General features: G+C 40.0%; 1 protein-coding gene and 1 long non-coding RNA gene across 3 annotated transcripts; both read right to left on the minus strand.

Annotated features, from left to right (window-relative positions):
- Nucleotides 1-1,795: 1,795 nt before the first annotated feature.
- ncam3 (neural cell adhesion molecule 3) lies at nucleotides 1,796-11,073 on the minus strand. 2 transcript variants are annotated; one of them, XM_053433554.1, is made up of 16 exons: nucleotides 10,522-11,073; nucleotides 9,988-10,059; nucleotides 9,638-9,832; nucleotides 9,271-9,408; nucleotides 7,524-7,667; nucleotides 7,041-7,158; nucleotides 6,422-6,576; nucleotides 6,185-6,318; nucleotides 5,820-5,955; nucleotides 5,469-5,636; nucleotides 5,246-5,365; nucleotides 4,650-4,777; nucleotides 4,397-4,562; nucleotides 3,976-4,171; nucleotides 3,754-3,882; nucleotides 1,796-2,948 (listed from the first exon to the last, which is right to left on the minus strand). In XM_053433554.1, exons 1-16 carry the CDS (start codon nucleotides 10,583-10,585, stop codon nucleotides 2,906-2,908), a joined length of 2,106 nt encoding a protein of 701 aa, XP_053289529.1. In that variant the 5' UTR covers nucleotides 10,586-11,073; the 3' UTR covers nucleotides 1,796-2,905. The 2 variants fall into 2 exon arrangements, with proteins under 2 accessions (XP_053289529.1, XP_053289531.1); XM_053433556.1 differs by having other exon boundaries at nucleotides 3,834-3,882; nucleotides 4,650-4,779; nucleotides 5,245-5,365.
- A 1,786-nt stretch (nucleotides 11,074-12,859) lies between these two features.
- Nucleotides 12,860-14,800, minus strand: LOC128450101 (uncharacterized). The gene is made up of 3 exons (XR_008339947.1): nucleotides 14,747-14,800; nucleotides 14,532-14,570; nucleotides 12,860-12,945 (listed from the first exon to the last, which is right to left on the minus strand). It is a non-coding gene; the product is annotated as an uncharacterized LOC128450101 (long non-coding RNA).
- Nucleotides 14,801-25,632: the final 10,832 nt, after the last annotated feature.

Below are 25,632 nucleotides of genomic sequence, written 5' to 3' on the forward strand. Positions count from 1 at the left end.
ATGGATGGCGGGCCGCAGATGGCCTGCGGGCCGTAGTTTGGACACCCCTGCTCTAGATAGTCAAGTTTGATCGTCTTCTTGGCGCTCCGCCAGGGCCGTTACCGACTCCGGCGGAGCCGATCCGAGGACCTCACTAAACCATCCAATCGGTAGTAGCGACGAGCGGTGTGTACAAAGGGCAGGGCCTCAGCAGCCTGTGAAAGACTGTTTAGTGTTGCAGGGCTCATCTTCAGGCCAGGTAGAGCATGCATAGGCTCAAATAACTTTGAGAACCTGCTGCTTTTGCGGCTGAACAAAGCCTATCGGTAGTGTTGTTGTACATACAGGATTTAGTCCAAAGTTCTCAAGTCTCTTCCAATAAAGGTTATTGATAACATTCCACTGAAGATTGACTTTTTGCATTATTACAATACTTATTGGCAACTCGTTATTATGCCTTCCGCTCCATGAAACGCATGTTAATGCTCAGTAGTACACATATGGTAGTTTAATGTATTTACATAAAAAAATTCCCCTTACATTACTTTTACTTTTATACTTTAAGTAGTTTTGAAACCAGTACTTTTACACTTTTACTTAAGTAAAAAGCTTGAGTTGATACTTCAACTTCTCCAAAAGTATTTTTATATATACTTCTACTTGAGTAACGAATGGGAATACTTTTGACACCTCTGCCAATAACCATCAGACGGCATTTGCGAAGGAAGGGCATCAAAAACAAGAAACGTCTTCAAAGGCCACGTCTCCTTCAACGCCACAAAATTGCCCGTTTAGACTTTGCAAGGGAGCTGTGGTCTTAAACTTTTGATCAGCTGATGAACAGCCTACTTCAGTTAAATTGTTGTTTTCAATAAATTGCCTGCTCACAACTTCTGGGCTCTTGTTCCCATTTCTTCTTTTTGCATTTTGAAACTCTACTTAAAACCTTCCTAAGATTCAACAGTGCAAAATGCAAATTCATGCAATTTTTTAACTGGTCTTAAGATTTTGATCAGGAGTGTATTATTTGTATTATTTTATATTATTTGTGTTATTTATATATCATGTGATTATTTGTTGCCAATTAATCACATGGTTTGTGGATTTACTGCTGTTCAGCACTTCTGTTCTTAAGTGTTCAAACAGGAAAATACCAACTGAAGCCAGTGTAGCCTACTCAGACATGGAATCAAAAAGGAGTTAAGCATCAGTTATTTCTTGAGGAAATTCATTGCTCACAGACCAACGTTGCTCCAGGAATGATCTGCTCAGTATTCCAAAATTTCAGCCATGTGGCATATACCAAGACCATCCTCACTGTGAGAAATGATTGTTCGGTCTTTCCTGCATGGTGCTAATCCTGTATGATTTTAAAATCACAAATACAGATTTGTCTTTCAGGCTTAGAATACTTAAGGTTGTTGTTGTTCCAAACCTTCTCTAATAAGGGGTACAAATTTGGATTTTGACAACTGCAGAGAATCATCAAACATCTTGGATTCTGTAGCATTAACAGGACAGCGTCCGTGAAACCAAAATAAGGAGAAAAAGGTACGGCAGGAAAAAAAGGAGGGTTATGGTCTTGTCTATCTTGAACAAGATTTTCAGTGAAGTGTAATTTGCAATCAATCTATGAATGAATGGTTACAATAGATGTTATTATAAGCGCAAAACAAACAAACACCTGGTTCCTTCGTGGAGATAATTAATATATAGGAAGCATTAAAGGACCCACAAAATGTTGTCGTAATGATTTCCCTGTGTATGATGGAGATGTGTATGATGGAGATGCTAATAAGAAACAGAGATGAGGCTGTTTTACTCACAGTCCATTTTTTATCAAATACAAAGATTTATATACAACCATATACAGTGTTCAACACAATACAATAAGAATAAGAAACTCATTGTTGATTAGTTCAGGTCATTTTCAAACAGGCAAAAAAAGCTGAAGCTGAATAAAATATTTGCCATTAAACATTTTCATTTATTGTTATGTTTTCTTACTGTAACTAATGGTATAGACAAGATAGTATAACTATAGTTTTAAAATAACGTCTAATATGAATCCACTTTGTTGCATATTATTTCAGGTACTTTAAAATGTGTTTTCATAGGTAAAGGCGGTTTTGATTACAGGTCGTCAGCGTTAGCTGCTGAACATGATAACAAGAATTTTTCTAAAAGAGCTCAACATTAAAACTATATCTACAAAAAAAACTTAAAATCCAAAGCCTCTCGTGATAACTCTCATGCATGGCTTTAAAATAATAAATATCAGTGCATAATAATTACATTAAGGCTAAGCTAGTTTAAGTTCAAGCCGAAGGGTCCTTTAAATGTTTTAATAATACCGGTCGAAATGAGAATACATTTTCTAAAAATATATCTAACATAGCCAAAAAAGCAGCAGCCAAATGCAATGTTAATAACAAAAAAAACATCGGAAATATGATCAATAACAAGAATATTTTTGGGATTATGAAAAAGTGGTTTACACGATACACTAGGGCTTATAGAAAGAGTAAATATGACAGAAGACCTTGTGCCTGTCTACAACATTCAAAATGCTGAAGGTAAACTTTAAGAATATTTAGCAAAGAAAATGAAATAGCAATAACTAATTTACCCTGTAAAACACAGATCTCAAGACCTGTTTTCGTCCTCTAAGTTTAGCTTGAACTAATCAGAGCAGACAGAAAAACTCAAATATGATTCAAAATGAAACCGTCTCCTGCCCTTGGCCGTTTTGAAGGGAGAAGCTCAGAGTTTTGTAAAAGACCAGTGTTCTTCTGTGTGTGATGAGGACGTTTGACCTTTCCCATGGCAGTAGTATCCAATGTAGCGATGACTTAGTGTTCTGAGTCAGAGGTTGTTTAAAGCTGTACAATATTTCACACGTTCATTGTTTCACCACTCTCTCGCCTCATGCTTCAGCAGCGGACTGGTTTCTATCTGGATGGGTTTTCCTGCAGGAAAGAAATATTCTTCAGTGAGCTACGAGGACTAAACAACACAACTTTCTCATTTCAAAATAGACTTTAGAAAATGGCTTGCTGCTATGGATTTGACCTCCGTGTGAGTGTCTGAATGAAGCCACTGGTGGAGCTACTGGAGACTGTCTCTCATGCACATGTGGCAGGTGTTAGAATAATTTGCTCTTAGATTGGATTGCAGTCAGAGAGGCTGTGACTGCGGCTGTGTCTACACAAGGGATAAGGCTAGTATTACTTGTGATGCAAGGAGAAGCCCGCATCAAATGTACAACTGAAAACTGAAAGCAATGTGCTGTACTATATGTGAGATTTCTGTAGTATGTATGTTGAATGATTGAACGTGCGGATGGCTAATGTTTTTTTGTCTAATTTCAGTAAAGCAGCTGTGGCTCAGAAGGTAAAGCGCGTTGTCCACTAACCAAAGGGTCGGTTGTTTGATACCCAACTCCTCCTGTCTAAAGTTCCTTGCCAAGATACTGAACCCAAAGTTTGCCCCTGACGGTTGTGCTGACAGTGTGTCATAGAAACAGTGCTGTACATAGATGCACTGTATGAATGTGCGTGAATGGGTGAATGCGATTTCTGCTATAAATAACTTTGAGTCATTGATAAGTCTGGAAAAGCTCTAGATACTGTCAATTTACCATTAAGGTCCTTTTCTATTCTATTGTTCATTTCCACGATTATTTTATATTTTAGTTTGGTGTTTATCATTCTCGCACTTTACTTTCTGTCCATGTTATTTCATCGTGTGCTGTATGACAGTGAATAAACATACTCGTTTTTGGTGAGGGGGGCTTTGTCGCAGGTGACCTCTGTGAGCTGCCCCCCCTCCTTGGTGATTGTCTGAACCCCCACCTGTTGCATACTGCCTCTCGGAGTGGACATGCCTTTCAGCTTCACGTCTCTGCAGCCAGGACACACAACATGTTACAGTGTTTCTTAAACACACAAACACACAGACCCTGAAAGTCTTTTCCTAAGCCTTTCACCACCTCACCCGTTAGTGCTCCCCAACCCCTCCTCCAGCATTTTGAGGCCTGGAACTTTCTGTCCAAAGAGTTTCACAGCGATGGTCATGAGGAGGCCGCAGCGGTTTCTGTAGCAGCAGGTGGCGTCTACCACCAGAAACACCAGCAAGAAGATCACCATGACGATGCCAACCACGCTGCCTTTGGTCATGGTACGGCTACTCGCTTTGAGGAGAGATGACAAAGTCTAGATGAGCTTATGGCAACCATCTTCAGTGGGGTATGCAATGCATTTGTTATTGTAATTGATGGATATTTCCTGTCAAATTGTTGATGTATTACCAACTATACACAGTATATTAACATTCTCAGTTGATTAAGGTAAACTAGAAAGGCTGAGCCACAATCAAATGTGTTAAAGTGTGGTAGAGGACATAGGAGGCCACATACGCTTTTCCGCGATGGTGAAGTTCATTGTGGCAGGAATAGAGGAACCATTAGTATTGACCGCTGTGACCTCCAGTTGGTAGTCTGAGCCAAAAGACAGGTCTTTAAGGGAGACGGTGTCAGTGGTGGACGGCAGCTGCATCTCTGTCCACTCAGACCCTTCTTTATCCTGGTTAGAAACAGAGGAGGAGAGGGAGGAGGACAGTCAGGAATCGAAAAAGGACCAAAGAAGAGAAAGAGACTGAGAGTCTTTTACCTGTTTGTACCGAATGATGAAGTGCAGCAGAGGCACTCCGCCATCGTCTATTTGCTTAAGAGGGGTAGAGAAGGTGTTGCCCATCACTTTATTCTCATTGAGCGACAAAACTGGACTGTCGGGTTCACCTACAGGCAGGAGGCAGAGACAGAGGAAAGAACTCATGTACACAAATTTATATTCATCATTTAGTTACAATGAGAAATCTAAAGTGAGTTTATTATTTCATAGTATAAAAATGGATCCCTGAGAGCACTTTACCTCCTGAGGATGAATGACAGTAGATCACATGGTGTCACCAACAGTGTGAGTAAACATCAGGCAGCAGAAGATGATGTCATGGAGAATGTTATGATGATTGCACGAGAGATGAAAAAGGGAAATTAAGTTATAGCAGATGAGGAGGAAAAACGGTGCTTGTGAGATATTTAGTCCACATAAGTACTGGAATGTATTATAACATTAATGCATCACAAATTCAGTCAAATGTATATTTACACACATATGTACCACACATAGAAAGTCCATAAAAAGTGGAATTGACATGTGTTGTCAGTGTTTGCTGCCAGTGCATTGGAAGTATATGTTACACTTACGTATTCCCTGGGTGCGAACGCTGTTTGGGTCAGAGAACTGTCCTAGTCCTGCTGCATTCAAGGCAGCTAAACGCACTGTGTACAATGTATAAGGCTTGAGGGCGGTGATAGCTAGGGGATCTATGGAAGGAATCAAACATATAATAGATTGAACTGATTTTTGTCTTCAGGGAAACTCACGAGCAAACACCTGCCAAGCCTTTACAAAGAGCAGATGTTCTACCTGAAGCTGGTACTGTGACCTCGTTCCACTTTTTTTCTGAGCTCTGCTTCCACTGCAAGGCAAAACTTTTGATTGGCATTCCTCCACTGATGGGTAGGGTCTTGAGGGAGAAGAGGACTGAGGTAGGGCCAGGCGAGACCGACAGGTAGTGAGGGGGACCCGGCTGGGCTTTGGGTTAGGAAGAGGGGAGGAGGATTTAGAAAGGAAGAAGTACAAGTTATAAAATGACATGTAAACATACAGTACATGTGTGTCAGTGGCAGAGGTGCGTAAGTATGCTTTATAGCTTCCTTTCTTCCACTTAACTCCCTTTTTATTAGTGAAATTCAAAAGCCAATCATGAACTCTTACTGTATATTGTGACATCTCTGGATGCATTTCCAGAGGCGCTGACAGCCATGCAAGAATACTTCCCACCATCAGAGGGCATCATGTCATCTATCAGCAACACACCGTCCACCACATGGATACGACCAGAAGTCGAGTCCTGAGAGAGCACCAAGAAAAGAAGAAAATTACATATTAGAAATAATGTCATCGCATAAAGGTTTAGCTGGAAATATGGTCGGGATCTTCACAGTAAATTTAGCCGTCACAGTGATAAGAGTTGACTTTATTGAGCCATAAATAGAAGTCATAATCATATTAATCACAAAATATGTATTAAATTCATGAATTAGTCGTGCCCATGTGTGTACATGTCCATGCACTTTTACCAGTGTCTGTCCATTGTTCTTGTTGAGCCAGTGTAGCTCGGGCTGAGGATGTCCAGAGACGTTACAGGACACAGACACACGCTCGCCCACTGACACGCTCTGCTGGTCTGCTGACAGAAACACCTCTGGGGCCTCTGAAATGAAACATTTCAATTGAGCAATTAACCAGAGATTGTCAGCAGCACGTTTCAAGGGTCACTATTGTTCAACAAGTCAGAGTGGAAGATCTGAACCAACCATAAACATGAAGCATGATGGTTGCACTGTCCTCTCCTATCTTGTTGGCTGCGGTGCAGATGTACTCCCCTAAGTCAGATCTGGCTACAGCCTGTATAGTCAACTGACTACGGTCTGAGTTGAACTGATGACGAAAATGGTCTAATGACACCGGCCTGAGAATGGGAAAAGAAGAGCAAAGGACATACTGAGAGCAAAGAACAAACTGAGTTTTTAAAGAGGGATCTTTAAAAATGTTAGTTAAAAATATGAGGCAGGCACAACATTGTGAAGGTGAATAAGAGAGAAAGAAAGAAAGAAGCCAAAAATAGAGAGAGAGGAAAAGTTGGAAAAGAAGACGAGTCATGGAACAGAACATTAACAAAACAGATTTAGACTCAGCAGACAAGATGTTACTGCTACATTGGCGATACAGAGTTTCAGGTGGGCACTGAATTGAACAACTGAAAAAAAGATGATTGAATATTTAGGAAAAACATCTTAGCAAAACTGGAATCAATGAAAGTTCAAAGCAAAATGTTTAGGCATTTTTTAAAAGAGGCTGAGAGAGTGAAAAGTTTCAGCTCTGCTACTGTGTCCACATTTTATAACCAGTGTGATAGATGGAACCAGGTCTTACATGGTCCAGGTGATATTGGGTTTCGGGTGACCGGTCACCAGACAAAGCAAAGACTCGTTGGTTTCTGATCCGGCCATTACTTTCTTCAACTCCTCTCTCAGATGCACTTTAGGAGGAGCTGCAGGAGGGGATTTTATTTTAACCAACATTATGTGCAGTATGTGTAAAACAAATGCATGGAAGCATTTTTATAACATATAACATAACATGTTAAATACAACATTTGTCAAGACAAATGCACAATCACTGACACCTACCTGTCCATAGATACTTAATGGTTGAGTGTCAACAGGTGTTATGTTACACAAAGCAGATTTTGTAAGAACCAGAAAAGATCTTGGTGTCGTGAATGATGGTATAGTATATGATAAATATATATAATCTATTTTTATTTATGTAAAAAAACAACTGAAAGACAATACAGTTCCTAACTAGAGAGTCATGTTTTGATAAGTACACTATTTATCCAAAAAAGCTACTTACCGTTGACAACAACAGAGACAGAGAGCTGCTGATAAATGGGTCGTCGTCTGATCTGCGCCTGACACACATACGTCCCAGCATCCTCTCTCCTCACTTTTTCGATATGGAGTGTGTTATCAGGAAGTCGACGCAGACGTCCTCCCTCTGTCATTAGAGACAGCAGCACAGAATAGCCCAGACCGTCAATGAAGCCCAAACACTGATCTCTGTGAGCGTCCAAACCATTCAGTGAGCTTGTAAAGCATGAAGCATGTATTATTGACAAGAGATGGTTATTGAATCAGGACATCACTACAGTTTATTTTCCTTCACACCTCTAAAAACAATACTCTTGACAGCACCCCCTTCTTAGCCTGGATGCCAGACGAACTTAGCCCCGCCCACAACAATTTGGTCGAGCAGTTCTGCCCGACCAAAATGTTGTGGGCGGGGCTAAATTCGTCTGGCATCCAGGCTACCCCCTTCTGTTAGAACCCCTTCAAAACAAGAGTCCCAACCAACACCCTGCTTATAACAGGAACTGCACATCAACCTTCCATAATAAAGCCACTAATTAAAACAGCTTACAATAGTATAGTGAATAGAATCAGTCTTTTTGAAACTACTTTTATTTTTTATGTTTGTGCATGAAAGCACTGTTAAGTCTGTTAAAAAAGGCTGAAGTTACTGAACTGTTACGTATGTTGTAATACCTTGTGTCCTTAAGTTGCACTTTTTGGTTTTTAATTAAAATGCAGCTAATTGAGTGTAAAAGTGAATATTTTCTCTATAGCATCGCAAGCTGCTGGTCGTTTTGGTTTATCATTAAACTTGTTTTTTTTGTGTTGGCATACTGTGATATTCTGAACTATCTCAGGTTCAAACTGCACCATATTTTCATCAATAACTTTGAGAAGTTGTAAAATGTCCTTGATTTGGGTTGCGGCCTGCCATTAAGGGGTGATGATCATTAAAAAAAACGCACGTGTTCACTCAATATGAATGTAAGAAAAACAATTTTATCAAACTTTTTCATTTAATGTAATTCAATATTCAACTTGGAAACAGCAACCTGCAACAGTTGATTTATTTAGCCACTTGGCAGTAATGCAGCTCTGGGCTCAACACTGATAGATAGTATTCACACTGCACTAAGGTGTTTTGGGAAAACTGCCACAGTATTTTCAAATTCACCAGCAAATATTCACCCTCTTCATCTCAGCTCTCAAATATGGGCCGGTGGCTGCTTGTAAAGGTAAATACAAAAGAAAAAATATAAAACATAATCAAATTGAGAAATAAAACTCACAAAGTAGCTGATGCTTTTGCAACATCTGATTCATCATTATAAAAGTTATTCTATCCCTCATTGTTGATGCAAAATTTTTATTGGAACTGAATACCTCTTCTGCTTTTTCATCATTAGAATTATACTATACAGGTATATAAGGAAGTTTTACTAGCTGCATACTAAACTGCGCCTTCATATATACATTTATATACAGACGATGTCTTAATCTTTCCCTGTAATTTCATTGCCACTTCATCTTGCATCTATGCCGGACAAAATTAAGAAAATGAGGTGAAGATTTTGATGAACTGATGGCAGCGGGAAACTTCTTTTATCTATGGGGGAAACACTGCTTGTTTATTACAGATCATTTATACCCAGACATTCAGTCAGACATCTAACATTTTTTCAATATGTGGTCTGCTTTTTGTTACAATGGAATAATCCTCATAAGCTGCAGGGAGGTACTGGTTTTACCTTTAGAAGGGATTTCTCGCTTGTCCCGAAGCCACTGAATGTCCACTGCTGGCCGGCCAGTCGCCAGGCACGGCACCAGCCCGTTTGTGCCCTCCAGAAACTCATGGTAGATTGTGGTGCCTCCAAATGATGGACCCTCTGACAAAGGTAGAGGAGATTAAGGTACAAATACTTTCTATGCAATAAACTAATTGAAGGAGTAAATGGAATTTTTCTTCATTAGACAACCGCTCATATACTCAACTTGAACAATTCTGAGATTCCTACAATATAGCGCACGTGTGTGTAGGTGTGTGTGTGTGTGTGTGTGTGGGTGTGAGTGTGGGTGCGGTGTGTGTGTGGGTGGGTGTAGCCAGCTGTTACGTACCATAAACATACAGCTGTGCTTGGACCTGGTCATTGTGTCCCGAGTCGAAGTCGCACACACAAGTGTACATGCCAGTGTTCTGTATAGTAGCATTCTTAATGATCAGCTTAGAGGAGGTCTCATCAATCTTTGTCACCTTTTCTTCTTCAATGTCTTCCCCGTCCTTCTGCCACGTTATATCCCCCTCTCCTCCAGCTATAGCACAGGAGGGAAGGAGTGAAGGAGTGAAGGAGGGAGGGAGGGAAGGAGGGAAGGAGGGAAGGAGGGAAGGTGTGACAGCAAATGTGGAGATTGGGTTCAATCTGAAATGTTTCAGTCGCATAGACAATCGTAACGAGAGAGTGACTCACCTTTACACAATATTAATGTCTCTTCTCCCACAAGGACATCTGGCTTGCTGGTTATGATCTGCATCTTTGCATCTAGAGAAAAAGGAATTTAATTTATGTTTCATTCTGCTGCTTCATCCTATTACAGAAGGATGTGGGGAATCACACCTTTAGGATTAAAAAGTTATTCTCTCCAAAAAATCACAGTACACACATTTTCCAGCTGAAACTTAAGTACATATGTCACCTAATTCTTTAAATATTATGCTGTTGGTACATTTAAAACTAGACCATCCTTTTAACAATGAAAACGTGCAACTGTTTACAAAATTGTTTTGTATGCTTACTTAAACAAAAATGTCCCTGTTTATACAGATTTCGATATTTGCGATATGGGACAAAAACAGTCAATAATTGGTTATTTCCTGAGTTTTTTCCTGCTTACACTTAAATACACTTTCTTTTTCTGAACAGTCTGAATACTGCAGCAAACCAGTGTGTATCAAAACACATTATAACAACATTGTAAATCCCAATAATGAAGACAGATCTTACCTGTGCCACACACCAGCAGCAGCAGCAGTGAGGCCAGTCTCAAGAGAGCTGATGGGTTCGTCATATTCACCTGACTGCACGTTACCAGACTTCAAATCAATAACTCTTTTTGCTGTAGAATCTGGATGTTTGGGTTTTCAGGAAGTGCACAACTGGATAGAATGATAAAGTTATTATCTTAAACCAACAAAAAATCTACCACACAGCAAAGCACCTCCAAATATCTTCAGCTCAGGATCACGCTGACGTACAGACATCTGCTGTCACCAAATCAATAATGACTATGACATAGAGAGGGTCGGTGTCAGAGGTTATATAGGAGCACAACGACTGAGATGAGAGGAAGTAGGGGGGGAGAGAAAGAGAGAGAGAGAGAGAGAGAGAGAGAGAGAGAGAGAGAGAGAGAGAGAGAAAGAGACCCCAACCCCAACCAAGCAACTGTCAGTAATGTACTGACAAATGGGAGGTGATGACAATAGTGACGTCCGTCCCCCTCTTAGTCTTTTTGAAGTTCTCTCTGTGCTCACTCCTGTCCCAATCTGTCCTTTGTCTTTCTCCCCCTTCCTCAACCCCCACCCCTGCTCTCTCTCTTTCCTCTCTCCTCACCATGTTCCCTCTCTCTCTCTCTCTCTCGGCTACCGGATGAAAGCAGGGGTAAGCAAGTTGCCCCAAGGGGGAAGAGAAGATGGAGAAAAAGATATTTCTATCATCCCATCGTTTTTTCCTCCCTTGTTTGAGTAGGGGTCACATTCTTCTCAAGCACACACAACAAGAACTGGCAGAGTCACTGCGCTGACACATTCAATTTTGCTGAAAACATGCATCCTGTGTAGGATTCTGAAATCAGCGACTTTCAATGAAACGTTCTTCATCACAAAGACAAAGCTTTGGAAAAAACAGCCAAGGCTCCAAGATTTTAAAAATAGAGCAACTAATCATGCAGGCCAAACACAAGTCAAGTCCAATCAAAATGAACTGTTAACACCTGAATCAAAGTCAAACTTTAATTAAAGTCAGTGCTGTTTAGACAGAATGGTTTTAACGGGCACGATAGGGCGACACAATCTATTGTTTACAGCAGACGATTGTGAAATTACTGATAATGTGAAAATGGCCGTAACAATGTTAGAGTTCCATTTATTTGTCACAATAGGTGGTGCTGCTGCAAGGTCCTGGTTTTGTACGTGATCACCCACAGTCACACATCATCACTTAGTACATCACTATATTATGTTATTAGTAGCTTTGGTTTTTCTACCATGATCATAGATTGTTAAAAAATCACTGCTCCCCAAAAGTGAAGCAAATGCATCTCAATCGACCCCTGGTGGCTGGCTGCAGTAAAGGTCAATCCTGCCTTCTCCATGTTTGTGGATGAGACATGGAACTAAAAAGTACACATCAAATATCATTTTCTCAAAGGTGTTATCTCTCACTGTAGGTAGTTTTTCTCACAATAATGTATGTTGTTTGGGTCTAATTCGTTATTTGAGGCCAAAAAAACGTGGTGAAATATCGTGATTGACGGCTGAAACTGACCCATGATTGGTTGAGTGCTGGTATTGATGGGGCCTTGCCACCATGGCTCCATCCCCTGCCCGCTACTGCACAGACTTTGCAAAGATGGCTGTGTTCATATCCAGGAGACTTTGGCATCAATTCTGGATGTAAGGATGTTGAGACATGTTGTTCAGCTTTATTTACAGTTTTTGATCAAAATGTCCCAAATTTACTGTTTTCTGTCTATAATATATATTCCTGAATGAAGCCTATGGCAGAAATGCTCGAACACGCTGTCATTGTTCACTTACAGGAACATTACATAGACGTTCAAGTTTTGGTATCAGCAACCGTGCCAGTCAAGTTTCATTCCTCTGGGTCTTATAACTTCCATTGGCCCACAGCCAGCCTGCCCCTCCCACCTCCCACTTGATAGCCTATCAGTGCATCCCGACCAACGTCCAGCCGACCAATCAAAGGGTAGAGAGCCCGAAGGGGGCCGCCTATCAGGTTGGTTATCAGGAGGTGCTATTATGGCTCATTAGAATGGAGTGTGTTCCAAATGAGGGCTGTTAACAAGGGCCATTAACAAGGGTGGGCGCACGCTGCCGAATGCTTCTTTCCCATTTGATGGAGCTGTGCCTTTCTCCTCTAAAGTCTACTAATTATAAAAAAACTTGTTTTCACTGATTGCTGCAGTCTACACAGGGTCATGATATGTCCAAGACCCAACAACAATAAACACAATAAAACATCTTATGACAGAAACCATGGTTTCTAAGTCTCTTCTCTCAGAGAAGTGGTGGAACAATGGTTCGCACACTTACCACACAGCAGGAACGGGCCAGGGTCAAACCCGAGGGTCAGCGGGAGCCTTTCCTGGCTTGTTCTTCCTGTGCTTGAATTATCTCACCTTGGATAACCCTGTGAACCTCATAAAATAAGTTAATAGTAGCTTTATGCTGTATTTTATATTTGTGGCCTTTTCAGGGGCGAATCCAGTGGTGGGGCGCTGGATTCACTGGCCTCAGCTGAAATCTGATTGACCCCTGAAGTGCCACACTACTTCACTAAACTACTCCCTTACTAACAATAAAAATAATCAATCTAAGCATTTTTTAAAATATACATTCAATGTTGTGTTGCTTCACTCAAAGCTATGGAAAACAGTGATGTTGTGGACAATGAGAGGGATTCAGTTGACCATTGTTGGGGTGAAAGTTTGGAACAATGCCATTATAAACTTAAAAGTGTGTAATTTGCTTTTGGTTTTAGATTATTTTTAAGGCCTATAAGTGAAAACAAGTTTATATTTCTGGATGGTGGCTAAATTAGATAGGAATTTGGGCAGCAGGCAAAAGAAAGCAGGATTTGTATGTTTAGACCTTGTTTTACACTTTATATATTGTTTATATTTGCTGTACAATGTTTAATAGTGAATCAATGAAAAATATCTATCAATCAACATGTTCGTTGTTGATAGCTCCATTGGTCAAAGTGAAAGTATATATATATATATAAGATAGTTGGTTGAAACATATTCACTGTGCAGATACCCTCTTTACAGTGTTTCGACTTCACGATTTGTACAACCTCATGTGAAGGATATGCTAAGATTAATGTTTCATAGTAAACGGACTGACTGAACCTGTAGATCAGCAATGAATTGTTACTAATAAAGAAGAAAAAACATATATGCAACACCCGGACATTTTCAGTTGATTATCTTGTTTCACTTGTCTCACTGTAGAGGAATTGTGGTCTCTTAGGATTCTTAAATTCAATTAATTACAAGTCACCCATGAGAGGATCCTTGGATAAGGTACAAGCATGAAGCTTATGTAAACACACACACTCACACACACGCACACACACACACACTCATTGGCAGACAAATACACACAGTAAACAGTCAATGTTCCTCTCTTTGTCTTTGCAAAATAAACAAAATACCAAGAACATACTGTCGATGCCAGAACCTCTGCACTATTCTTATATACTAAAATAGATTCAGAAACATTCCTACATATGCACCAATAACTGCATGCAGGCACAATCCATCGTACACTCACTGTAAAGTTGATAAAAACATGGCCAGAGATGCGGCTTGGATTAACGCTAATTACCTCCACGATGGAGGTAATGTTTTCAACCCGTCAGTTGCTTGTAAGCAAGATTACGCAAATACTAGAGGGCGGATTATCATGAAAATAGTTGAAGGGATATAGTATTGTTTAGAGAAGAATCCATTAGAATTTCGGTGTGGATCTGGATCAGATTTGTCCTATTACTTTCTTTAAAATTATTAAATAGGGCATTTTCCCAATTTTCCCAATGAATAATTGATGGATCTCAATGACAAAACTCATTTACAGGGAACTGATATCTATGGCTGTGTGAAATGTGGTTTATCTTAACTGAATTTAGGGTTTACAGTGATCTTTCACTACATCGAACAAGCACTGTCTCTCTCTATCAGCTTTTGTTGCAATGTTAACATAACAGCTCACATTTGAAGTCTTGGGTGGGTCTTCTTTCCTCAGGAAGAGCTGTGAGGAGACAGTGATTTGCTAAAAGACATCACAACAGGGTGTTCGGACAATATGTCTACATCATCTGCCTTTACACAAACAATTACAGTAACAATATACACTGTCTATTATAACAATTTATTACATTTACATACAGTAATACTTTTCAGAGTGTGCAATACAGACACAAATACCTCCACATGTATTACACACGCTGACGACATCACGACGAGACGGGCAGGAAGGAGAGAGAGACAGACTCTCGTGACTGGAGAGGACACACCCTCGCTCTGAACGAAACTGTGCGTGCGTGAGTGCGTGTCTGTGAGAGTGTGAGTGTGTGAGTGTACATGTTCCCAAGTATCTTTAAGTTGAAGACAAGCTTGGCTCATTGGTATATGTAACTGGATCTACATTGAACTATTTCAGGTGCAAGGATGAGACACCATTATGCTCAGTGAACTCTCGAACTGTTTCTCTGCTTTAATTTCACCCTGTTGAGATGCTGTGCTTCAAACTGAGCTCAAGAAAAATGTTGATGGCTGTTGAAATGACTCTCCAAATTTAATCTGGATCTTACATGCAACAGATATGTTAAATGTATGGAATATTGTAAGGACCCAACTGAGTTAATTTCTAAACTTGTGAGGTGACGCAATGGGATTAAGAATTCCCTGAGGTTTGCCGTGTGACTCTCTAACTGCGGTGGTTCTGATTAGTGTAAAACTGAAAACAGACAAATTGTCCCTTTACAAGTGACTTAACTATGATCGCTGGTCTCTTCTGAACAGCTGGATAGATATGCACAGACATGGATTCATAATTTTTCTTTGAAATACATCACTACAGATAAACTTCAAGTCCTGCTACAGCTTCTGTGTCATTTTAAAACATTCATTCCCAAGTTTAAATGTGAAATAGCCTACGAATAGACCCTTTTATCAACCTTGTCATGGTCCCTAATGCAGAGTTAACATGACGTCACTCTGCAGTATTATTGCAACATCAAGAGACAGGATGTACTTAGTGCTCACACACAAAGATACAAATCTGTGCTTATCCTGCACACGTGCATGTGTTCCTGCGTATGTATGTAATGACCACTGCATGCCCTCCACCCAGCTGAAAGAATGGTTGATTTAAGCAGAGACCGTGTGTGCGTGTGCGCACGTGTGTGTGTGTGTGTGTGTGTGCGTCAAATGCACTTATTACAAACCAACATTGTAGGTAAATAACAAATTTACCCTGTTCCCAGATTTCATATAGTTCTGGCCTCAAACAATTCTGTCATCTTTAAAATTATTTTTAAAAACACAAGACAAATTACATTTACTGTTTCGATTGGACCTTCTTGGCTAAGGCAAGTAGTAACTAGCCTCAAGGTTTTCTGTTATTTAGAAGGATTATGCAAAAATAAAATCATGACAGATCATGGTGAAACGTCGTGCAATAAGGAATAAGGAAAGAACCCATTGAAGTTTGATGCGAATCAGAGGGCAAATCCATGAGTAATTTTGCATTGCAAGAGTGTTTTTCAACATTTGGATTTCTCTGAGAATAATTGAAGAGAGTATAATACTTCAGAGATGAATTCATGAATCTGGGGACTGATATTTATGAATGTTTCTTGGAGATCTAAACATTTAAACAATCAAATGAAAATGTGGATAGAGCCAACATAAAGTGGTTCCACAAGGAGATTGGGCCTTGGCCCAAGGTGTTTAATCAATATTGAGCTTCTAGTTTTACAAAGACTGACACTGAGTAAACGTTACTTATTATTCTTATCATTATTCTTGTATTATTCTTGTTGTCATTTTACATAAAGCCACTGAACAATGATATATTAATTTATATGAGTCCACCACTTCATTTCCAGCATTAAGGTTTGAATATCTTGGTAAGTACTGTGGTATAACAGTACAGTTCTAGGTATTATGGACTCTGTATTACAGGCACACAGAGCCGTATTGTGATCGTGTCTGTAACATCATCACATGGGTTCTAAAATAGCATCAGACCGGACTCCAAACAAAAGGAATACTTCCCTTCTCCTCTCTTCTGTGTACTGTTAACAACGTGAAAGTGACAGCGAGGCAGACGCTCGCTATATTTATCCAAGATAATATTTATACACAGAAAAGACAGTGAGGGCGACGCCCTGAGGTAATCAAAACCTCTATGTACGCCAACCATTGTTGTCACATAAACAAGAAATAAACAAACACTGCACCTCGATGTCGTCCTGTACAGCATATTTGCGCGTGGTTTCACTGTGTCATGTCTATTCAGGACTGATCCCGACCCCTGCAGCTCCAGCTACTAATGGGAGGGAATCGAGCTATTTTCTGCTCTTCCCGGCCTCTTGTGCCATACAGGAAACTCATAGTGGATTGGAAGAGGACACACACAGGTGATAGACATGGTCCTCTCACGTCTGTCTGTCCGCACGGCTACTGAAGGCATCAGTGACTTCAATCCCCTGAATGATGAATGATAAAGAGGGCATGTCTCTCATCAAGAAACTAAGGAACCTAAACAATCCTCAGCGTCTCTCACCAGATCTTTTATCTGAAATCAAGAACAGCTAAATCCACTCTGGTAGATCCAGCTGCAGGTGTCCTGATGATGTTCGACTGCTTCGAGCAAACTACAACCAGCAGAAACAAACTGTTACATCATGTGAAACATCTGCGAGAAACAGTAGTGAGCTGACAATGGTGCTGAATCAAGAATCAGAAAAAAAAGTTTTCAGTCAAAAAAAGTGAGATAGAGCTGTTTTACACTAAAATCTCTTTCTTTAAAAATGATATAAAGTTATGAGGTCCTTTATCCATTCAGTCCATCATCAGCAAGGCTTCAGAAGCCTATCTGCGTGATTTAGTGAGACTATAAATGGGTTCAGTCAGGGTTAGTGCACGTCACTGAAATCCAAAATACAATCAGGGACAACAATAGTAGGAAGACAGATGGTAGACAAATAAAGGAACAGTTTGCTGCTTCTGCATCTGTGCACTCAAGTGTAAAAAGTTCACTGAACTCTCCCTCAATATGTCACGTGGATAAATTTAGACCCGTACATTGGAGATTAATTTAAAGATGTCCTGCGCTGAGAATCACCCGATTTACAAACAAATTATATTAGTAACATACGTCTGTTGCAGCTGGAAACCTCACTAAAAGTTTTTGTTGACAGGTTGAAAAGAAAAGGAAGTTGTTGACCCTATTCCGGCTTAGCAAAACAAACAGTGTTTTACCAGAATGGAGACCTGTTTATTTGAGTTGAAGTTTATTTTGCATTCCATCACATGAGTGACTGAACCCACGTCCAAACACTGCAGGAGGCTGCGAGCGCTTTGCCAAGAGGCAATATTTTACTAGAATTACCGTTAAGGATGTCTTTTCCCAAACACATGCAGCTTTTTCATTCGACATTAAAAGGACTCACAAATGCTGACAGATTTTTTTTTTCCTATTTTGGTTGTCAAGTTTAATTCCCCAAATATAAAGACAAAACAGAACCATCACATTTGTGTGTTTATGTGTACGAAGTCAGCGAGAGTGGGGCAGCAGCACTTTGGGCTGGTGGTCAGTGACACGGTGTTGGGTAAAATGGCACGTATCCTCGCCATGCAGCATTACTGTAAGTTATTTGTTCTTATCTCAGTTATCTGGTGTTGACTGAGGCCTTTTCTTTTGTTAAATTGTTGCCTTGGGGAACTGATGAGGGGAAAGGGGAAAACCTGATTCTTAAGCACTTACAGCAAATCCCCTATTTAACATCACACTTTCTCTCACACACACACACGCACACACACACACACACACACACACACACACACGCACACACAAAGTAAGAGTGTTGTTAACGGTTAAAGGTAGATAACTGAACAAATCAATGAGTCAATGACTTAAGACTGAGGTCTGTCTGTGTCTCTCCGGGTTTTCATTTTACTCCAGCTTCCTCCCAGAGTCCAAAGACATGATTTGGGTTCAGTTAGTTGGTAAATCTAAATGGACTGTGGGTATTAACTAGCGTGTGACTGGTTGTTCTTCCCTCTCGAATGTACGCCTGTGAGGTGACCTGTTCTGGTCGTGACCTGCCTCTCGCCCAATTTCAGGTGGGATTGGCTCCAGCTCAACAACAACAGGCCACTATTTACACTATGATCATGTTTTTTGCTTATAGAAGGGAATCTATGTACAGACTGTACAGAAAAAAGAAATAATCACACTGACCACAAAGTGGTTTTATCAAGTTGTGGGAATTGAATATTGATTTAAGTCACACTTGGAAAAAATGTGTGAACATGTGTTTCTTTTCCTCTAAACTGAACACACTTAACCTGCAGAACAGAGTTGGGAGGCATACAGACTCAATATTTATGAATGATACAATAGTCCAGATTATGTTGAGGTATTTAAATATTTTACTCATTTTTTTAATTGGCAAAAACTTCAAAAAAAATTATTAAATTCTAATGAATCGAATTAAATGGTTAATGACATTAATATAAATTCATTAACCACAAGCTACATTCTTAGTTTTTTTATTCATTCATAGTAGATCCCCAGCAGCTCAAATATATCAACAACCCTGCCGGATGTTGATATAAATGCTGTATAAATACAATCACAGTGTAATCACAGAGAAGGCACAGCTCAGTGCGCCTGCCAGTCTGACGATGTGACCTGGAGTCGGCCAAACCTACGTGACTGTTGTGTCTGAGCCTCATTCAGGGATTTCTGCTGTTTATTTTCTTTTTGTCTGTTTCGGGCCCTGATGGCCACATCCTCTTGCACTCTCCTACGCCACTAACACTACCCACTCATCCCTGTCGCTCCCCTGAATCCCACCCACCCAGCCACCCGCTCCCAGGCATGTGTAGTGTTAAACATACTGTACAGGAAGAGAGACATGCTGCTGAAACAATAGAGCGACATCTCATCTGCAGTCAGAAATGGGATGCTCGATCATCATCTTATAGGTTATTACCTCAAATAAATGAAAAGAGACTTGAGGAAGCGTATGAAGATGTGACTGTGGTTTAATAAATTAATATCTTAATGTATTAGTTTGATAACTATGGTCTTGATGGTATTAGATTAAGAATATGCATTGATCATTGTAAAACCGAAATACAAATATTAAATAAATTCAAATATATGTTTATTCAGGTGTACTCTCAACAGACACCATAGGACTATACATACTACTTCCTGGTTCCCTCAAGTCTTATTTTTATATCTACATGGAGCTTATTAGGAGGATAACCTGGTGTGATAGTCCTCGCAGGCCATGTGCCTGTGAGTTTCTGACCCATCTACCTCCTCCACCTCCTCCTCCTCCCTCCCAGGCTCTGAGTCTGACTGTCTCTCACTCTACGTGACCGGCCCAGGGTCCGTCAGTGCCAGTGGAGGTCGCCGCCGCAGCAGATAACACTAACTAGCTTCCTGCCATTACTGCTAATTGCTCCACGGCCCGGAACTGTGCAGACACCCTGTGGGGCGTGACTGAAAAGTGTGTCTGTGTCTGTGTGTTTGACAAATGTAAGATATTCCCATATCTTCAAAAGCAACCTACCTGTTTATGATGCTGTATCTATCACTGTATACATCAACTGTCCTTGGGAAACGTATGTTAACTTGTTTTCTGAGTTGTGTTGGTTCATTCATAGAAAACAAGGAGGAAGAAGGGTATTCGACGAGCAGAGGGATGAATGAAGAGGTAGTATAAAATCGAGACATAATGCTTTTTTTGTGTCTAACAAGCAAGGCAGAAAAACAAAAGTCCATGATCAAAGTTGGCTAAAAAGCTTTGAGCTGGTTGATTTTAGTTAAACATGGAATAATCTGTAGCAGTCCTGAAAAGACAAGGGTGTGTTTGAAGAAGGGAGACACGTCATATTGATAGATGCTGCCAAATGTATGATGTATTTAATAATAGAAATTGAATTAAAGAGAAAACAACAGTAAAATATGGAAATATTTTATGGAAATATAAAATGTTACCAGTTTGTTAATATTTTGTAGCATCAATAGCAAATAAATGCACAAATCATAAAGAAAATATAAAGTTGTTCTCATCTCATGCTTTCATCAAAATGAAATCACACTATTAAAAGAGAAGCTAATGTAGAGAGACAAACTATTTTGCATTGTAATGCCAAATACTGTATAACACTAGCATAGAAGGGTGAGGATGCATCAGGGCTCCTGACGACTCTCCTGTGTCTACCAAAGAGGAAGAAGGGGATGTTTAGATGTTGGACTGTATGTTATCACTGCTCTATCTGCAAGTGTCTACAGCTGGCTATATGACCCTGGGGAGGGCCAGCCATGTGTCAACAAGAACATCAACCATGGGCAATTTAACTATGTGAATGATACAGGAACGTAATGGATGAAATAATAACTGTCACTCCTTTCACAAGAGTTGGATGCGAGGATTGATACCAGATATTATACATAGTTTTAAAAGGGGTGACGAGCTGAGCGGATATTTTGCTGGGAACATCGCAGTCAAGAGACACAACTATAGTAGTTGTCTTTCCCTGTTCTAAGTCACTGTGTTGGTCTTAATCAACAGTCTGCTGGCTGGAGCTACATATGTATCTGTGTAGATACAAGGGCGGCATCATTTCTTTCTTTTGCATGAGAGCATATAACTCCATTCCTCGTAATATCTTAGTATTTTTTTAAACCAGGCGGATGACAAATAGACAGCGATAATATGGCATGCACAAAACCTTGAACCACAAAGCCACCTATATGGTCAGCTAGGACTTTCATACCTATTCCTAAGGATTTGATCGTTAACTCCGGCAACAAGGTTATGTTTGGTTGGTTAGTTGGTTGGTTGGTTGGCTGGTTGGTTGTTTGGTTGGTTGGTTGATTTGTCCGCAGAACTAGAGCAGGACTACTGAACAGTTTTCCAGAGGAGCCCAAGTAAGAGCCCATTATATTTTGGTGTGGATCTTGACGAAGGGGCAAATCCAGGATTTTTGTTTCTTTTAAACATTGTCAGATGCCTTTTGATGTATTCAACAACTGCCCTGGAAATAATAAACGGATCTCTGAAAAATAATTTGTTCTCAGGGGATTGAATTCAATAAGTGTGTAAAGAGCTTATGGAATTAAATGTTGGTTTATAAGCATTTTTCCACTGCTGTGCAGTAATAAATAAAGCTACAAAGCTGTCACAACCACAATAGCTGAGATAGGTGTGGAGGTTATAATGGATTAATTTGGGAATCAACAGTTAATATCTATCTTCAAAAGTTTTAGAACTACTGGGAACTACCCCGGATATTCTTTGTGCACACTTGTACGTTTGGGAAACACAGGGTTACACTGTGAAAAAATAAATTCTCACATCAATTTTCTCAGGTCAGTGGACAGACCACTAAGTGGGACACACTTGACATCCCAGGCTGAGATCAAGATTAATGTGGTGAAGATGAAAGATATCATCCTCCCTCCCTGCTTGGACCTAAACAGCCCATTCCCAACGCTGCAACTGATCAAGCTTCCTCGGATACATGTGGGCATCGCTCAGGGCAGACAAAGAGTTTGCTGACTGAATGCAACCAACTTTAAAAAGATTACAGGATCTTCTGAGGAGTTATTGGCTATTTAAGTGTGTGTCTACAGTCTGTTGATGAGAAGAGGGCATCAAAGCAGGCCAGCATCCTGTGGGCAGCCCAGGGCAGGACCAGTGGGCACAAGGCGGCAACGAAGTGGGTGTCCTGGAGCAGGCACCACATCGTCTGCCGACACAGATACACACACACACACACACACCCAAACCCTCCCCCGGGTGCAAAAGGCCACAATGTAATTGATCCAGTTTCACAGCTCAGGGGATGGAGTCATCGGAGGGACACACAAACACAATGAAAAGGAGTTTGCAGCATTAACCAATATAAAATAGAAATTAAAACTATTTATAGCAACCTAAATTAAGTATAGACTTCAATGATGAAGGAGTGTGCATTAAAAGAGCTTTAGTTTGGTGAATGATCATTGAAATATGTCTTTTGATATTATCTGTTCACAAGTTCACAATTTAAATTTAGCATTAATTAATTTCTCATGGTCCTTATGTCGTGTATTCGTTAGAGTAAAACATGTTGGCATGTGCTTAAAACATAATGACAGGCTTACATTTATGATGCCTGCCTTCTGGACTCTCAGACATTCTCAGAGAGTCCTCCAGATGTTCATCTAATTTGCTCTCTACCTTTTTGGGATGACCTTTGACCTAGGGAGTAGTCTCTGACCAGCTGGTGGATGGGTGCAGAGGGTATGTTTTTGACCTATGTGTCTTCATTTTCGGACAAAAAACTTGCCCTTATTTAGTCAGAAATCCCATGTGGGATGTGTTTTACCTGAAGTCATGGGCGGAACCAACGTCCCTATATAAATGTGTGTAAGACCCCCGCACGGCAGATTTCACTTTTGGCTTGTGTATCTCCGGGTATCTAGATGCCTGTCCCAACCTGTAATTTCTTGTAATAAATTATACTGAAAGTACTGGGTCCTCTGAGTCCTTCCTTCATCTTCAACAACTTCACCAACAACATTGACCTCTCGGCTGCTTAGAATATACCATACTTATAAATAAAATAGATGCTAATTGTTGGTTGATGCTGTCAGAGCTGAACAACAGAAATCAATGAAGTGTTCACTGAGATAAATAAAAATTATAAGGAAATCTCCTGGTTCGTCAAAAGACTCAGCTGGGTTGGATATTTTATGCCAACAGAAAAGAGGATTCACAGTATGAAAATGCACAATATGTTATAAATAATCATATAATTCCTTCACTCCGTCAGGCTATGGCCAGTTATGTTACAAGAAGTAATAATGCAAAATTGACATGTTGTTTCGATATAGAAGTTGATTTTGCAATTTTTGTTGAATCTTTTTATGATTTATCTGAGCGGTATACATGCTTAGTCGGCTTGAAAGTGGTTGGTCCACCAAATCTCCATATTGTTCAGTTGTGTATATTTTATAGAGGTAATTTGTTAAGTTCAATACCATATTTTATAGATATTTTACTTTTATTTTTGCCTGCCAGTGAAATAGTTTCCTTGAAAAGATAAAACTAAAGAGAAAAGATGCCTACAAAGGTAATGGTCTGAGATGTCAGATGACTTCTATAAAATACTACTTGTCCATTTTTGCTATTCACTGACTTAATTATAAAAGTAGACACATTTACAGGTCAGCCACCAATTGTGCAAGTTCTCCCACTTAATAAGATGAGAGAGGCCTGTAATTTTAATCATAGGTATACCTCAACTATGAGAGACAAAATGAGAAGAAAAAAAATCAAGAAAATCACATTGTCTTCAATGCCCTTGCTGATGGAAGGAGGTTTCCCCTCAAAATCTCACGATACATGGCCCCATTTTTGTTCACCGTTCTTGTGATCATTTTGACCCCACGGATGAGATCTTGCGTGGAGCCCCAGATCGAGGAAGATTATCAGTGGTCTTGTATGTCTTCCATTTTCTAATAATTGCTCCCACAGTTGATTTCTTCACACCAAGCTGCTTACCTATTGCAGATTCAGTCTTCCCAGCCTGAAGCAGGTCTACAATTTTGTTTCTGGTGTCCTTTGACAGGTCTTTGATCTTGGCCATAGTGGAGTTTGGAGTGTGACTGGTTGAGGTTGTGGAGAGGTGTCTTTTATACTGATAACGAGTTCAAACAGTTGCCATTAATACAGGTAACGAGTGGAGGACAGAGGAGCCTCTTGAAGAAGTTACAGGTCTGTGAGAGCCAGAAATCTTGCTTGTTTGTAAGTGACCAAATACAAATTTTACCGAGGAATTTACCAATTAATTCATTAAAAATCCTACAATGTGATTTACTGGATTCTTTTTCCCCATTCTGTCTCTCATAGTTGAAGTGTACCTATGATGAAAATTACAGGCATCTCTCATCTTTTTAAGTGGGAGAACATGCACAATTGGTGGCTGACTAAATACTTTTTTGCCCGACTGTATCATGTTGGATGTTACTTGTGTGATCGTGAACAGGGTAAGCTACAAATCATTTCCCTCCTTGGGATCAATAAAGTCAGAATCAGAAAATGTTCGAATGTACCACTTTAGGCTGCATATCAGCATTCGAGATTTATCACAAATGTCAGCTCTTTGGTGTTTCCTGCATGAAATTCCTGCATTAAAATAATGTATCATGACAGTTTGATTGATTTGAAATGGTCATTTTTTTTATCACACTAGCATTTAATAATTCCGGCAAACAATTACGCTGCACTGAACTGTAAGTAAAGTAACAGAAAAGTTAAAATAACGAAAACTGTAATTATTACTTGTGAACGAATATCATTCACGTCTTACTAATCCTAGTCAGGCGAAAGTGAACGAGGTAAACAAATCCTTTCTGTTTCATCCTCTGAGCCTATGCAGGTCACGTGAAAAATTATCCAAAGACTCGTACCCGGCAGATGAACGAATCGTTCACTCTCGACTGTGTCTTCAGATCAGTGATTTGTTCTTCTGCCAACAGAGTCTTCGGATCAATGATTCGTTCATCTGCCGGATACGAGTCTTTGGATCCTTTTTTACGTGACCTGCATCAGCCTATGCAACAGTCCCGATGCGCCGGCCACGAGAAAATGAACGAATCTCTATTTGAGAGGACTCCTTACTCCCGAGTCCTTGTAAGGATTCGTTCAAAATAAACGAATCGTTCACGAACGACACATCACTACTCTCAATGATGACAGTGACACTGACATAAGGGTGATGGGCCACCACAAGCCTCCAGCACACCAGCTTCTATTCTTCTCAGATATATTCTCTCACTGGATGTTTTGATGATGGTGGTGAATAGCACAAGTCTGTCTAAATTTTCCCATAGATACAACAAATACATAGATATCAATTTCGGTTCACAAAAATTGCTTGGCCCGACGTAAAATAAACTGATCTTTGTTCAGTATTTTGATTTCACTTCAACCCTGAGTGTTAAATCTTACAGCTTAGTACTCTGCTTGCATTGAAATCACAGTCTGGTGTAAAGTTACAGAACAGAAACACCA

Source organism: Pleuronectes platessa, chromosome 10 (genome assembly GCF_947347685.1).
Source record: "Pleuronectes platessa chromosome 10, fPlePla1.1, whole genome shotgun sequence".
Classification (NCBI taxonomy): Eukaryota; Metazoa; Chordata; class Actinopteri; order Pleuronectiformes; family Pleuronectidae; genus Pleuronectes; species Pleuronectes platessa.

Excerpts from the sequence above, each read along its gene's own strand:
- ncam3 (XM_053433554.1), bottom strand. The coding sequence starts at position 10,585 with ATGACGAACCCATCAGCTCTCTTGAGACTGGCCTCACTGCTGCTGCTG. Across the intron at positions 6,577-7,040 it reads CCCAATATCACCTGGACCAT|GCCGGTGTCATTAGACCATT; the intron begins GTAAGACCTGGT and ends TCCCATTCTCAG. Across the intron at positions 4,563-4,649 it reads TCATCATTCGGTACAAACAG|GATAAAGAAGGGTCTGAGTG; the intron begins GTAAAAGACTCT and ends GTTTCTAACCAG.